The sequence below is a fragment of the Muscardinus avellanarius genome (assembly GCF_963383645.1).
Source record: "Muscardinus avellanarius genome assembly, chromosome: 4".
Classification (NCBI taxonomy): domain Eukaryota; kingdom Metazoa; phylum Chordata; class Mammalia; order Rodentia; family Gliridae; genus Muscardinus; species Muscardinus avellanarius.
The window spans coordinates 120342621-120357086 of record NC_137789.1 but is presented as its reverse complement, the minus strand read 5'-3'; the positions used below and the strand labels follow the sequence as shown (position 1 = coordinate 120357086).

Sequence of the window (14466 nt, the reverse complement as noted above, 5' to 3'; positions counted from 1 at the left end):
ACCTATGAGGCTGTCTTAGCCTCCCAAGTACTGGGATTACTAGCGTGAACCACAATGCCAGGCTATCTTTTTTTTTTTTTTTTTTTTTTTTTTTTTTTTTTTGTGGGTCTGGGGATGGAACCCAGAGGCATTTGACCTCCGAGCTACACCCCCTGCCCCATTTTTTATTCTTTATTTTGAAACAGGGTCTCATTGAGTTGCAGAGGACCTCACTAAGTAGCTGAGGCTGTCCCCGAACCTCAATCCTCTGGTCTCAGCCTCCCGAATGCTGGGATTACAAGTGTGCGCCACCACACCCGGCTTTGTAATTTTTTTTTTTAACGCTTGTTTTCGTGGTGTTGAGGATTAACCCCAGACCTTGGACAGGCTAAGCAAGTGCTCTACCACTGAGCTATAACCCCAGCCTGCTTTAATGTAACAGTTCTATAATTGTTTCACTGTTACTGTTACTTAGCCTTTAATACAGTTCTGCTTGTTTCAGCATAATGTGAACTGTTTTATGATTTCTAGCTGCTGCAGAGAGCAAATAAGTCATTCTTTCTTGACATTTCTATGATCTATCACTCATATCTGGGCACAGAAAACAAGATGATCTATATCTGCATTTACCCCCAGGGTTCAGGACTTAGACAACGGTCTCTAGGACTGCTTAACGTGCCAACTCGCGTTCATCCAACATGGGCTGAATGTCTACAATTCTTAACAGGCTCCACACAGAGCTGGAAGAACTTAAGGGCTATAGGACTATGGGCAAGTAGTCAGATTTTTACACTGAGGTTTCCAATAGCATAACCACTGAGGAAACCAGAAACATTTTGTTTCAGACTGGCAGGCCACAACTAAGAATAAATCTACCAATACAATCCCCTTCCTGCTCTGTCTCTTATCCCAACTCCCTGGACTCCCCACACCTTTACTTCTTCCTCCAAACCCTCAGCAGTTTGTATTAGAGAAAAGACAAGAAAGAAAGATGGGACTGAGGGCATCATTGACTGTTTAAGAGGAACAAACAAAAGGTAAATTGTTCATCAAGGTGTTCAGTGACTCTGAAAAGGAGTGGAGGACTGTCTATCCAGTTCTAGCTCCTAACCCTGTGAGAATAAGCAAATATATGATACCGGGGTTTACAATTTTATATAAGCCATACAATTAACTGATGTAAAAGACAGTTATAAAGGGTTAATTAAAGAAGCCCTTAAGTTCACCTAATCAAGCACCCTATTGAACTGACAAAAGTACTGTGACCAAAGAGGTTAAGTGACTTGCCCAAGGTCAAATCACAAGTTAATGAAAAGAAGAGGAACAGAACTCAAACTCCTAACTCTATTAAATCACAGAGCACCTAATCCTCTTTGATTACTTTTATTTTGGCAAGAAACACACACAACTACCATCTCTTTGTTTATTTAACTATTTCATAACAATAATAAAAATACTTAGTGATGGTACAGCAATCCTTTGCTGCTGAGATTTCAAAGGTTCACAGATGACATTAATTTTTTCTGGTTTAAAAATTTAAATAACCAGCAAATATAAATTCCTCTAGTGGAACTGATACTGTGGTGTCTCGAGAAAAATAATGTCATTATTAAAAAAAGCTATTTTTGCATTATATTGCCTAGAAGACTGAAGAATATATGCTTTCTAAATAAAGCAATCCCTTAAGGTACTAGTCAATTAAAATGCTAGCAAATCACTCCAAATGATTTTTGTTTTGTTTTGGGTTGGTTTTCTGTTTGTTTGTTTGTTTGTTTGTTTTTGGAACCCAGGTGCATTCTACTTCCAAACTATACCTCCAGCCCTACTTTTATTCTTGATTTTAAAACAGGGTCTCACTGAGTTGCAAAGGATCTCACTGAATAGCTGAGGCTTCCCGGGGAACTTGGATCCTCCTATCTCAGCCTCCCAAATGCTGGGATTACAAGCGTGTGCCACCACACCCAGCTCTATTTTTATTTTTCAGGAATCTCATATATTCACTTTTCCACTGTGGAAAGAAAGGTTGTTAAAATTTTAGCTTTAGAAAAGGTTTGATCCTTAGAAATGACTACGTAAGAAAGAAATGGTGTTCTATTGTCCAGTAGTGACTACAGATAAATGTATTTGAACGTTCTCACCACAGAGAAATAATAAATGTTTGAGGAGATGTTTACACACTGATTTGAACATCACACAATGTATATACGTATCAAAGCATCACGTGGTATCCCATTAATAGGTACAATTTTATGTCAATTTAAAATGTTAAAAAGAAAAACAGAAATAAGACCATCATCATATAATGCTCAGTATTCCCTATAGTGAATCCAAACAAGTTAAGCTTATTAAAGAGGTCTTTACCCATTCATATTTTACAAAACTGTAAAGAGAACAGAGTCAAAGAAATATAATCAAAAGTATTCCTCTGATTAATAAACATAGTAAGAGTTACTACACAAAGTTTTGGAAGAATGTAATACACAGAATATACTCTTTCAACAAAGATTTTCAAGCTGTGTGTACCTTTTCATACTGCTGTGCAAATCTTCCAAATTCTATGGGGAAGAGGAAGGGAGGCAGGTTCATGAGAATAAAGCTTCTGATTTGACATGTAAATTTTTAAGTCACTTGCAAATAATTAAAACACAAGAGCACATTTTAAGTATAAAATCAGAGGCACAGAAAAGACAAATATATTTAACATTACTATATAAAAGACACATCAAAAAAAAAAGGGCAAGAAACAAACTTTCAGTGCCTGAGTCATACCTTGAATTGAACTGCCCTCTTCTACCTGATACTAGCTCAAAGATAACCCACCAAATTCTAACTATTCTGCTCCTGAAATCTCCCTCTTCTCTTTTCCCAATGCCACTGTGGTGGTTCAGGCACCTCTAGCCTGGTCCATTGAGCTGCCCCTGACTGATCTCTCTGCCTCTCTGGCCCACTCACCTCTCACACCGATGCCAGCATAACCAACCTAAAAGCACAAACCCAACCAAGTGACTCTCTTATTTAAATTCTTCAAGTGGGATATGGTGATGCATTTCTGCAATCCCACTACTTGGGAGGCTAAGACAAGAGAATTACAGGTTCAAGAACAGCCTCTGCAAGTAGGGAGATTCAGCAATTAGGGAGACCCAGTTTCAAAACAAAGAATAAAAAGGCCTGGGGGTTTAGAGAGTTAAAATGTCCCTGGATTCATTTCCCAGTAAAACACACACACACGCACACACACACACACACACACACACACACACACACACACACACATACACACACACGCACGCAGTAAATTTTTCAAACTTTGGCTTAGGTTGTAAATCAATGTTAGGGGAGCTCCCATCAGTATTTAAAAAAACACAAACTATGTGTGCCTCATACATAGTAAAAAAAATTTGTTTCATGAAACTTTTCTTTAGTTTTTTCTGTACACATACTGGGTCTTGATATAAAATGCTCTTCTATGTAGGTTGAGAAACCACTGACATACAGAATAAAATTTCAAGTCCTTCACAAGTCCCTTCATTTGCTGGCTGTGATCCTGAGTAAGTTATTTACTGTGGGTCACCAGCTGTGAAGCCATGCAGATCACTTAACCAACCTGAGATAAGTTTCCCCATCTGTAAAATGAGGATAATAACTGTACTCATGTCATAGGGGTAACCAAGAATTAAGTGAGATAACAATGTCAAGTGCTTGGCACATGGTGTACTTGATAAATAGCAATTATCATTGGTATCACTACACCATCCAGCCTAACCCCAACTATCCTTGTCCGTACTCTGGTTGTATGCAATGAACTACTGGCTGCTTCTCAAATATGTATTATTCCCTCATATTGTCGTGTGAGTTCTTGGTGCTACCTCAAGCACCAAAGACACTAACCAGTCTACCATGCATTGTATTCTTCTGTTTCACCTCAAACAATCCTCAGCACCTCAAAAAGCCCACCACATAGCTCTGAGTGCTCCCCCTGAGCCTCAGAAACAAAGGCAGCAGCTCAGCCAGTCGGACTCTCCTCCTTTTCCCCCCTAGCAGGACTGTAAACTCTTTTAGCACCAACATAAAAGTATCTCTCTTTTCCCAGTGAAAAGCACAGCATCTCACAAAATGATGAGTTCCACAGATATTTTCTGAAGAACTCCAGGTTATTTAACCTTTCACCTTTCCAGGTGTTCATTTTCCATCTGTAGAATGAGAGTAGTATTTCGCCTAAAGGATTATTGTGGAGGTCACTGGAACTGTTATAAGAGTGCATGGTATTGAAGCAATACTCAATAGTTGCCAGGTTTACTGGGAACAGCATTGCAAACTAAATTACCAAGACCCCCAAAAGGCAAATACCTTAGACCCCAGTCAGTTAATGTCCAGAGGGAAATATGAGAAGATTTAAGAAATGTCAGTGGAAAGGACCTTGAGATGTCTTAAAAGAAAACTTCAGTAGATACTTAAGAAAGGAACCGGCTAAAGGAAAACAGGAAGAGGAAGGAGGACTCACACTGACACTCAGCAAGGTTTAGTTTTAGTTCTTGCCAGACCGAGGCTTAGGTCCAAAGCATTTCTCTTGTCCATCTCTGCATCCCTGGCACTGAAACAGTTCATAACACTTAGAAACAAGGGAACCTACCTTATCCTCAATTTCCTCATCTATAAAACTGGGATAATAATACCTCTCGTGGGATTATGATGAGAATTAAAGAAATAATAATGCCCTGAGATCATAGATCCTTTCTTCTATGCTCCTGTATCTACAGAAGTCGAGTAGATCAAGCTAAACAATTTGCTCTCTTCTTATGTGACAAATTATCCATCACATTAACTTTCTCTGAATAAACTAACACCACTTGGCTATAAGTAAGAAGCACAAAGAAGGCCGATCTTGGAGCTAAAACAAGAAGTTTTAAAGCATCTTATTACCTGTTAGGCAGTACAGTTCAGAAGTGTACATTTTTTAGTGTCTTCTGGACAGTATCATACACCTAATGGGCTCCTCAGCAGTTTTCTGGTGATTGCTACAAGAACTCCTCAAACAGTAAAAAGGACAATAAATACAAGAAAAAAATATGTAAAAACTGCAAGCTTTAGTAACAAAGCATGAAAGGTAAACACCTTGTAGATTAATAAATACAATTAATGTCACTTAAGAACCTTTTCCAAAGAGATGGCATAATGCAATGTCATATTACCCCATTACTCCAGAACTGCCTTAGAAAAGTTTAGCATGCTATTAGACCCAATTGGTGATGTGTTTGCCAAGTTATAGTTTTATCAACATATAAGATTCATGCTGAGCTAGGCATGGAGGTGCACATTTATAATCCTAGTATTTGAGAGCTGAGACTGGAGGTTCACAGGTTCAAGGACAGCCTCAGCAAGTTGAGACTCATCAACCTAGCAAGGCCCTGTTTTCAAATAAGAAATAAAAGTAGGCTAGGGGTGTAGCTCGAAGGTAGAACGCCTTTGGGTTCAATCCCTAGTACCACAAAATAAATAAATAAATTAATTAATTAATTCAAGCCTATGCATGGCTTGTGAGCCAGTAATTTACTAAACTGAGCTACATTCTCTGCCCTTTTTTTCTTTTCTGAGACAGAGTTGCAATAAATTGATCAGGCTAGCCTTTAACATGTTATCTTCCTAACTCGGCCTCTCTTGTAGGTGGGGTTACAGATGTGTCCCACCATGCCCAGCCAGCTATGACTACATCATTCTTGACACCACATTTTCTATTTAGATTTCCTCCTGGAGTAAAGAGTTCCATACGGCATAAAATAGAGCACCATGGGATTTAGAAAAGTTCAAATAACCAGAATTTGTTAAATAAACCTAAGTTCATTTATTCAAATATTTTATGAATTTCAAAATGAGAATTTAAGCCAGGCATGGTGGTGAACACTTATAATCCCAGCACTTGGGAGGCTGAGACAGGAGGATCGCAGGTTCGAAGCCAGTCTCGGCTACTCAGTGAGGCCCTCTGCAACTTAGTGAGACCCCATTTCAAAATAAAGAGTAACATAGGATGGGCTGGGTATGGCTCAGAGGTAGAATGCCCCTGGGTTCAATTCCATTCTTGTGGTACTTGGGATTAAACCCAGGGGCAGTCTACCTCTGAGATATACCTCTAGCTCAATTTTATTTTTATATGGAACAGAGTCTCCCTAGATTGATAAGTCTCACTACTTGCTGAGACGGTCCTCCAACCGTCAATCATCCTGTCTCAGCCACCCAAGTACTGGAATTACAAGTGAACACTTACATGCCCGGCCAAAACGAGAATTTAAAATGAATCAAAAGATGGTTGCTTCCTTAAAAACAACAACAACAAAAAATCTGTTCTAAACATACTTAACAGAACCCTCAAAGTCTAATTATAGTAGAATAAAACAACAAACTTGGAATCTGATTCAAGTATATATTTATAATAATCCAGCTAATTGACCTCCTTTTGCTGTTAGTGACTGCTACAGAACCAATGGTACCAACTTTCCACCAACTTACCCTGAAGAAGTATAACTACAACCAAAGACATCACTGGCAACACTAAGCTTAAAACAATTGCCCAACTTTGGCTACCTAAGCAACAGACTAGTAAACAAGGCAAAGGGGAGAGGTGGTGGTAAGATATATATTTTTGTCTTCTCTCTCCAGTAAGATGAGGTGTCCACAAATGAAACATTCAGAAAACAAGACAGTAACATCTGTGCCCTGAAGATAATGAATCCTATCAGAATTCAGAAAGATTGCATAGAATGGAAAGAGATTAAGATCCAAGAATCACTGGATGAGGTGGTACATGCCTGTAATCCCAGCTACTTAGGAAGCTGAAGCCGAAGATTACACATTTGAGGCCAACCTGAGCAACAGAAGATCCTGTCTTGAAATATAAAATAAAAAGGGCTGGGGGTATTGCTCAGTGATAAACCATCCCTAAATTCAATCCCCAGTATCAAAAAAAAAAAAAATTTAAGTAAGAAAAAGAGAGACAGACAGACAGACAGACACAGGCATAGTGAGTGGTACATGTTTGTAATCCAGTTCTTGGAAGGCTGAAACAGGAGGATCACAGATTCATGGCCAGCTGCAGCAACTTAGCAAGGTCCTTAGAAACTTGGTGAGGCCCTGTTTCAAAATAAAAAGGGAGGAGAATGTAGCTTGGAGGTGGAACGCCCCTGGGTTTGATCCCCAGTACCAAAAAGAAAAGAAAAAAGCCAGAAATTACATAAATTAAGATTCAGACTAGAACTTCTTAAACTGACCTCCCCTTAGAGAAATTTTAATCCCAGATGTTTTAACCACAAACATAACCTAACAAGTGACTTCCCTCCGTTTCCAAAAGGTTTATAAAGGGATGATGTTAGATGCAAAAGGAGTTGTAACCGGGTGCACACCTGTAGTCCCAGCTACTTGGGAGGCAAAAGCAGGAGAATCAAGAGTTTGAGACCAACCTAGGCAAAATAAGTCATATAAAGAGACTCTGTCTCAAAAAAAAGAAGAGAAGAGGAAAAAAGGAGAGGGAGTATTGGGTCAGTCTTTGCCCTAAATATGGACCCTAAAGATTTGATAGGGGTAAGTAAGGCCAAAATTCAGCCATAAAAACTGCATATGCATTGAGTGTGCATGCATAAAGACATTTGGGGAAAGTGCGGGGACTCACTTGAGTACAGCAGAGTATCTATGCTGGGGAGGACCTGGCAAAGGAAGATTGGACCAGACCATGAGAAATTAAAGAACTGGGATTTCTTTGTGCCCAATAATGTAAATTGGCTAAAACTTTCAGATTAAACTGAAATAATATCACTGCCAAAACAATGCAACATGTAAAACAGAGAGGGACAGCCACAAACTACAACCACACAATGACAGACTAAATAAGAGATTTAGTAATTCAGCCATAGCCGTTGACCACTAAGAAATGCCAACAGTCAGACTGTCATAATCAGAGATGAGACCGTTTGATTTAACAAAAGGATTATACAGCCCACCACAAAAGGCTGTTCTCCTTGAAGGAATCATGGAATCATCCTTGAAAACAGCAGTCACCTTCACTTACCATACTGAAAGGCAAACAGCAAACATTTTTCAAGTTTTAGTTACAGTCACAAGCTAGAGAGCAATAACAAGTTCTTCAAATAGGAAGGAAAAATCACACTCCATTGTGCTAAAAATACTGGAAAAAACACTACCCCTTTACTCTTATTTACTCAGTTGAACTATGTTTTAAAGCAGGGTATGATGGTGCATGTCTATAGTTTCAGCTATCAAGGAGGCTGAGGCATGAAGATCTCTGGAGCCCAGGAGAGGCCAGCATGGGCAACATCTCAAACATCTTTGGACACCATCTCAAAAACAAAAGAACCCTGGGGTGAGGGGAACACCTGTATACGTAGCTACAGAGCACCCCTGGATTCAATCCCCAGTACTGGAAATAAAGGGATCCGAATGAAGTTTTAATGGGATTGGAGAAGGGCAAGTTAGGTTTATAACTTCGCAACTGCATTTACCAATTAGCCAAACTACTATATTGCTTTGAACTCATTCTCCAAACTTAGAAAAGAAGTATTTCAGAAAAGATGAGCTGAGCAAAAAATTAAGCAGTACTCTAATTGGCTATGCCCCCCAGCTCTACCATACCTACTAAGGCAGAACTAAAGTGGCACAAGGTAGACCTGTGATCCAGCCCAAGGCAATGCAGACTGCCATCTGCTGCACACACACAGGATGTCTCCTCTGCAAGAGTAAACCCCAGTGTCTCTCAGACCTTTATTAGAACATCTATTCTTTGAATATATGTACCTCAAATCACATCTACTTACAGAATTCCACTTCATGAAGTTTTGAAATAGCAATAATTTCCCAAAAGACAATTTGTTCATTTTATAAGGGAGGTAATAGATATAAAGGCACAACTGCAATTTATAATAAAAAGAATACAACAAGGGAGTCATACTATCTGGGGGTGAGTAGGAGCCCTACAACTGTTCCATATTGACTGTGTAATCTTGGCCAAGCCTCTCCCCTTTCTGGCCTCATTTTCAGGCAAGAAACACAACAGTTAAATCTCTAATAGATACCTTTCAAATTGTCTTGTGAGAAATCACAGAATATCAGATGAAGACAGTGTGGATACATTATGGTTTCTGAGCAATCATAGAAAAACAAAAAAAAATCTGTTTACACATTTTAAATAATCAAAGTTCAACTTTTCTCAAAATCTTAGAACTCTAAGTTCACTTACAAGTCACCACTCCCATGAGAGCACTTCTGCCCTTCAGAAGTAACACTTTACTGTAAATGTGCTTTGAGTTACAAATTCAGCACATCAGTTTTACCTGCCCCAGAATAGCACAGAAGAACACTTTCATGAAGTATCCCCGGGAGGAAGGCACTCACGGCCTGATGGAATCACAGTGGGAAGACCATGAGGCACAAATTTTTTAATGCTACCTGAATACCACACCCAAACTGTATTAAAAACAAACTGTGCAAAGTCGGAAGATGTCTTATAAAAAAAAAAAATAGAGAAAGAGACAACTTGGGAAGTCTTTAAATAGTTTGGCAGATAAAGAAATGCAATCAGATTTGGGAATGGCCTTAATGTTTTTAAGAGAGCAAGACACATAACTGGAGGCCATGAAACACATAAATCTGAACTGAACTGCAGAAAATCTCGGCTCTCACCCAAAAGCTTCTGCAAAGCAATATGCCAGGATGCCAAATATGAAAAAGTACAATCTTCTCACAAGAATGAGGACTGGGTCCATAACTACGACTAATAATTGCAATACTATCTTGCATTTGCAACAGCATCCGTTCTCTTCATAGTTCTCAGACGATTTTATGCCATCATGGGTCTCAGGGTACCCTCTCTGAAAACGTCCAGTTGTGTCCTCTGAAGAGCTATGTGATCACAACAAGACAGGTGATGTATCTGTTGACGGCTGAAGGCGCTAGTTTCTTCCATTGGGCTGTCTGCAGTGATCCTCTTATTAACTACCACTCTATACAACTTAGCCTTGGGAAATAAAAACCTACGCTCATTCTCTCAGAGTTTACCAGAGTCCAACACATACGGGTCTAGAAAGACCAAAGGAAGGGAACCCGCTGACTTGTTAGGTCAAGAACTCCATGCCAAGTTGAGCTCTGGCGATTGAAAAAAAAAAGAAAAGAAAAGAAAAGAAATCTCCCCCTCTCTCTCCCTCCTCTGCTCAACACACACCCCAAGGCTGTTCAAATAGAAACTCCCTTTCATTGCCAGCCAATGAAACCCAGCAATAACTGGTTAATACAACCACCAAATCTCTGCCTCCGAAAGCAACTAGTCATATTCGCTTCTCCGGTGCCTGCTGCCCACCCTCCCTTCCCTGGGCACGCGTGAAGCTCCTAAACCAGCCCTCCGAAGGGACCACGAGGACCTTTAAGGACCCGAGGGGAAGGAGCTCGCCTCCCGGAGCAATGCAGCATCCATCTGGAGGAGGCAGGTCCCCGAGCACACGCACGCAGGAAGTCCGGAGGGGGCTAAAGTTTGATTTTCCTCCTTGGACATCCCCGCAGGGCCGAGCGAGGGCGCGGGAGCGGGCGCGCCGGGGTCCTGGGCGGCTCTCGGGAGCCAGTGCCCAGCGGCATGGCACTGCCACTCTCCCGACACAGCCGCACGCCCGCGCGGCAACTCGGGACACCCCAGCCCGCCCCGGGGAGGAGGGAAGGGGCAACTTGCAAGGGGCTCCGCTGCGAGTCCCCGGGCCGCGCGGGGAAGACCGGAGGAGGGAGGCGGCGGCGAGGGCGGGTCCCGGAGAGGTTCAAGTCCCGTCCCCTCCCCGCCCCGGTGTCCCCAGTCCTGCGGGAACATCCCCGCCGTCGCCCCTCCTCCTCCGCCTGGCTTCCTCCGCCCGCCCTCCCTTCCCGGTCGCCGCCGCAGGCGCCTGAAGGGCACGGCGGCTGCCCGGTGCCCGGCCACTCGGGAGCGGCCGCGAGTTGAGGGAACTCGCCCGCTGCCCCGGCGGCCTGCCCCGCAGCCCGCCCGCCCGCCCGCGGCTCCTCACGCCGGCGCCGCCCCGCCCTCCCCGCGCCGCCGCCGCGCTCGCTCACCGTCCGGTGCTGCTGCTGCTGCCGGTGGCGGCTGACGCCCAGCCCCGGGAAGCAGCCGGCTGTCAGCGCCCCGCAGCCGCCCGCGCCGCCGCCGCCCCGGGAGGAGAGCAGCAGCAGGAGCGATCTACCTGCGGCGGCCGCCATCTCTCGACTGGAAACGGCGCCGACCCAGGCAGCGCAGCGGACGGCCGGGGCGGGGCTAAGCGCCGCCACTCAGGGGCCCCAGGCCAATTGCCGCCCGGGACCGAGTGGTTGAGGCGGGGCTTCCTGCGACGCCCAATCGACGGGCGGGAGAACCTCACTTGAGGCTGCCAGTCACTTCCAGAGTTACCTATAGTGGGACCTAGTCAATTACGGGCAAATTCTAGGGAACTGGTAATTGGCACCCGAGCCCCTTGGAATAGAGCAATCGGAGATGACATGTTCGATTTGGCTAATCTTCACCACGGATAGAGCTATGAGGAGGGGTAACCAGGGAAATGGATATAGTGTGCAGAGCTTTGCTCTGAGTTGCCTGGGTGTTCTAAGTTGGCAAAACGGTCACCAAATGCATAACCATTAACTAGGTAGTGCTTGAACTCTCGACGATATGCCCAGAGTTAGCATTCATAACTGATAGCACTTGGATATGCTGAAATTAACCCTAGATCATAAAGTGATCTAATGGCTGGAAGGAGGAGATGATTCCAATGTCAGATTCCCAGAATGAGTACACGCCATGGGAGTGAATTAACAAACCTGTGCACATTTCAAGAGCACCTTTATGCTACTTTCACACTCTCCAGAAGCAGCACTTTCCATACTTGACCTTGTGTTCCTTCACTAAACTACAAAACAGAACAAGTTGATAACAGAAAAATCGCATCAAGATTATTTTAATAAAGTTTAGTAGGTCTGCTAAAGTAGCCATTCTAGACTACACTTCGGAATAACTTAATCGCTTTCTTTGAAAATACTCCTTTTCACAAGAAACAGTTCATAACAAGGGCTCATTAAATGCTGTGTTCAAAAATATAGATGTGGAGTTCCTGAATTCCTTAGAAGAAACTTCCCAGGTGTCTGTTTATTATGATGAGCTGTTTAATTCTCACGCCTCCTTTTAAAATCTGAAGAAAAAAAAGCAATTTTGAAAGCAAATACAAGTATTAGTCTACAATTTTGTAAAAAAAAAAAAAATTATAGTGTAGCCTTTAGGGAGAAATTAAAGAATGCTCAAAAAATTATCACTTGTTCTAATAATATTCATTAGTCTTACTGAAATGGTACTTTGTTGGCCAAGAATAGCCAAATAATAGCCAGGCATGGCGGTGCAAGCTTGTAATCCCACTACATGGGGAGCAGAAACAACAATATTGCAGGTTCGCAGCCAGCCTCAGCTACTTAGTGAAGCCCTACACAACTTAGTGAGACCTTGCTTCAATATAAAAAAGTAAAATAGGGCTGGCATAATAGCTCAGAGATAGACTGTCCCTGGGTTCAATTCCTAGTACCAAAAAAAAAAAAAATACCCAAATAATGAAGTGAAACTTTTTGTTTAATTCTTATACCCCAGCCTAGAATAGTAAAGTGATTGACTTCTCCAGGTGAGACCAGCATTCCATTCACCCAAGTGGAAACTGAGAAGTCAGGAATGAGTGCCCCATTCAACAGCTGAGCAGAGGAGCCATCCACACCATGTCTGGAAATTCATGACATTCCTAAAGAAACTTTACTTACAATCATGTTCCACCCGTCTCTATTTATTCTAACTTGGATTTTATGTAATTATCCATTCTGTGCCATTTTTCTCTTCTCTCTGACCCCTTCATGCCTTCTTAGTAACATCACCATGGATTTTAGTTCTGTTTTTGTTTTTTGTGTTTTTGCCAAATCTGGTGTTGTAAACCAAGATTGTTCCTCCATCCCTACTTTGCACTTTGAGAGATTCCCCTATTTTTCCAAATATGGAAATTAATGTGCATCCTGCAGTCTTGAGAGTTAGTCCCCTGCGTTGGCAAAAGAACCACACTGAATAGTTCAGGAGAAGCTGGGTGCAGTGAAATACGCATGTTATCCCAGTGCTTGCGAAGCTGAAACAGGAGGATACCAAGCTTGAAGCCAGAGTGTGGTAGACTTAACAAGACCTTGTATCAAAATAAATAAATAAATAAGCTGGGTGTGGTGGCACACTTGTAATCCCAGCATTCCAGAGGTGGAGACCGGAGGATCGGGTTCTCGGACAGCCTCAACTACTTAGCAAGACCCTTCGCAACTCAGTGAGACCCTGTTTCAAAAAAAAAAAAGACTAAAAAAAAATAGTGTTGGGGGTGTAGCTCGGAGGTACCATACCCCTGGGTTCCATCCTGTACCACAAAAATAAATAAATAAATAGGACTGGGGATATAGCTCAGAAGTACAATGCTTCTGAGAGTTCAATCCTTGGTGCCCCTCTCACTCACTGTCTGTCTGTCTGTCTGTCTGTCTGTCTGTCTCTCTCTCTCTCTCTCTCTCTCTCTCTCTCTCTCTCTCTCTCACGCGCACACACACACAGTTTGGGGGGAGTGCACAAACCTGAAACAGGAGGGTTTACCTAAAACTTTCTTCTTCCTATTTACCAAGATACATCATCTTTTATCTGTCAATATGAAAGCTAATAATTAGTCTGACCAAATGTCAGCTGTCTGCTCACAGAGAAAACCTTTTCATAGCTGCAAAGGACATATCTCACATACCAAGTCTAATGAGGAGAAAGTGTACATAGCTCAAGAGAAAGTCATCCTCATGCCTAAAAATGTTAATATTTGCTGCATACCTCCATGTACCAGAGACTATGCTGATCATTCTAGAGATTGTGTGTGCGTGCGTGTGTGTGTGTGTGTGTGTGTGTGTGTGTGTGTGTGAGAGAGAGAGAGAGAGAGAGAGAGAGAGAGAGAGAGAGAGAGACTAGAAACTAAACCCAGGGGCATCATTCTACCTCTGAGCTACATCCCCACTCTTTTTTATTTTTTGTTTTGAAACAAGATCTCATTGGGTTGCTGAGAGCCTAAATTGCTGAGGCTGTCCTTGAACCTGTGATCCTCCTGTCTCAGCCTCCCAACTACTGGGATTACAAACTTGTGTCACCATACCCAACTGAAATAATACATTTTTTTAAATGGCAAAGTAATCACAAAAAATATTTAAAAGATTATTAGTTTTGTAAAAAGTTGAAAAATACCTCAATATCTTCCACGCTAACCTACTAATCTTATAACAAAATATTATTCAACCATTTAAAAGCAAATTATTATTTCTGTACTTTGCAAAATGTAAAAATACAGATAAGATAGTACAGATGATCCTTTAAAAGTAATATAGAATAATATAAATAGATAGCAATTTCTGGAAAAATAATCAGAAAAACATGCTATTTCTAGAAGG

The 14466-nt window shown here is 42.0% G+C and overlaps 1 protein-coding gene across 1 annotated transcript in view; it reads right to left on the bottom strand.

The window, feature by feature from the left end:
* The window catches only part of MCU (mitochondrial calcium uniporter), a gene marked incomplete at both ends in the record, with an annotated part of 180900 nt that extends 169689 nt beyond the window's left edge, over positions 1-11211 (bottom strand). The window contains one exon of the mRNA XM_080694594.1: positions 11068-11211. Within this exon, the coding sequence (XP_080550720.1) occupies positions 11068-11211 (144 nt within the window). The remainder of the gene's footprint in view (positions 1-11067) is intronic.
* Positions 11212-14466: the final 3255 nt, after the last annotated feature.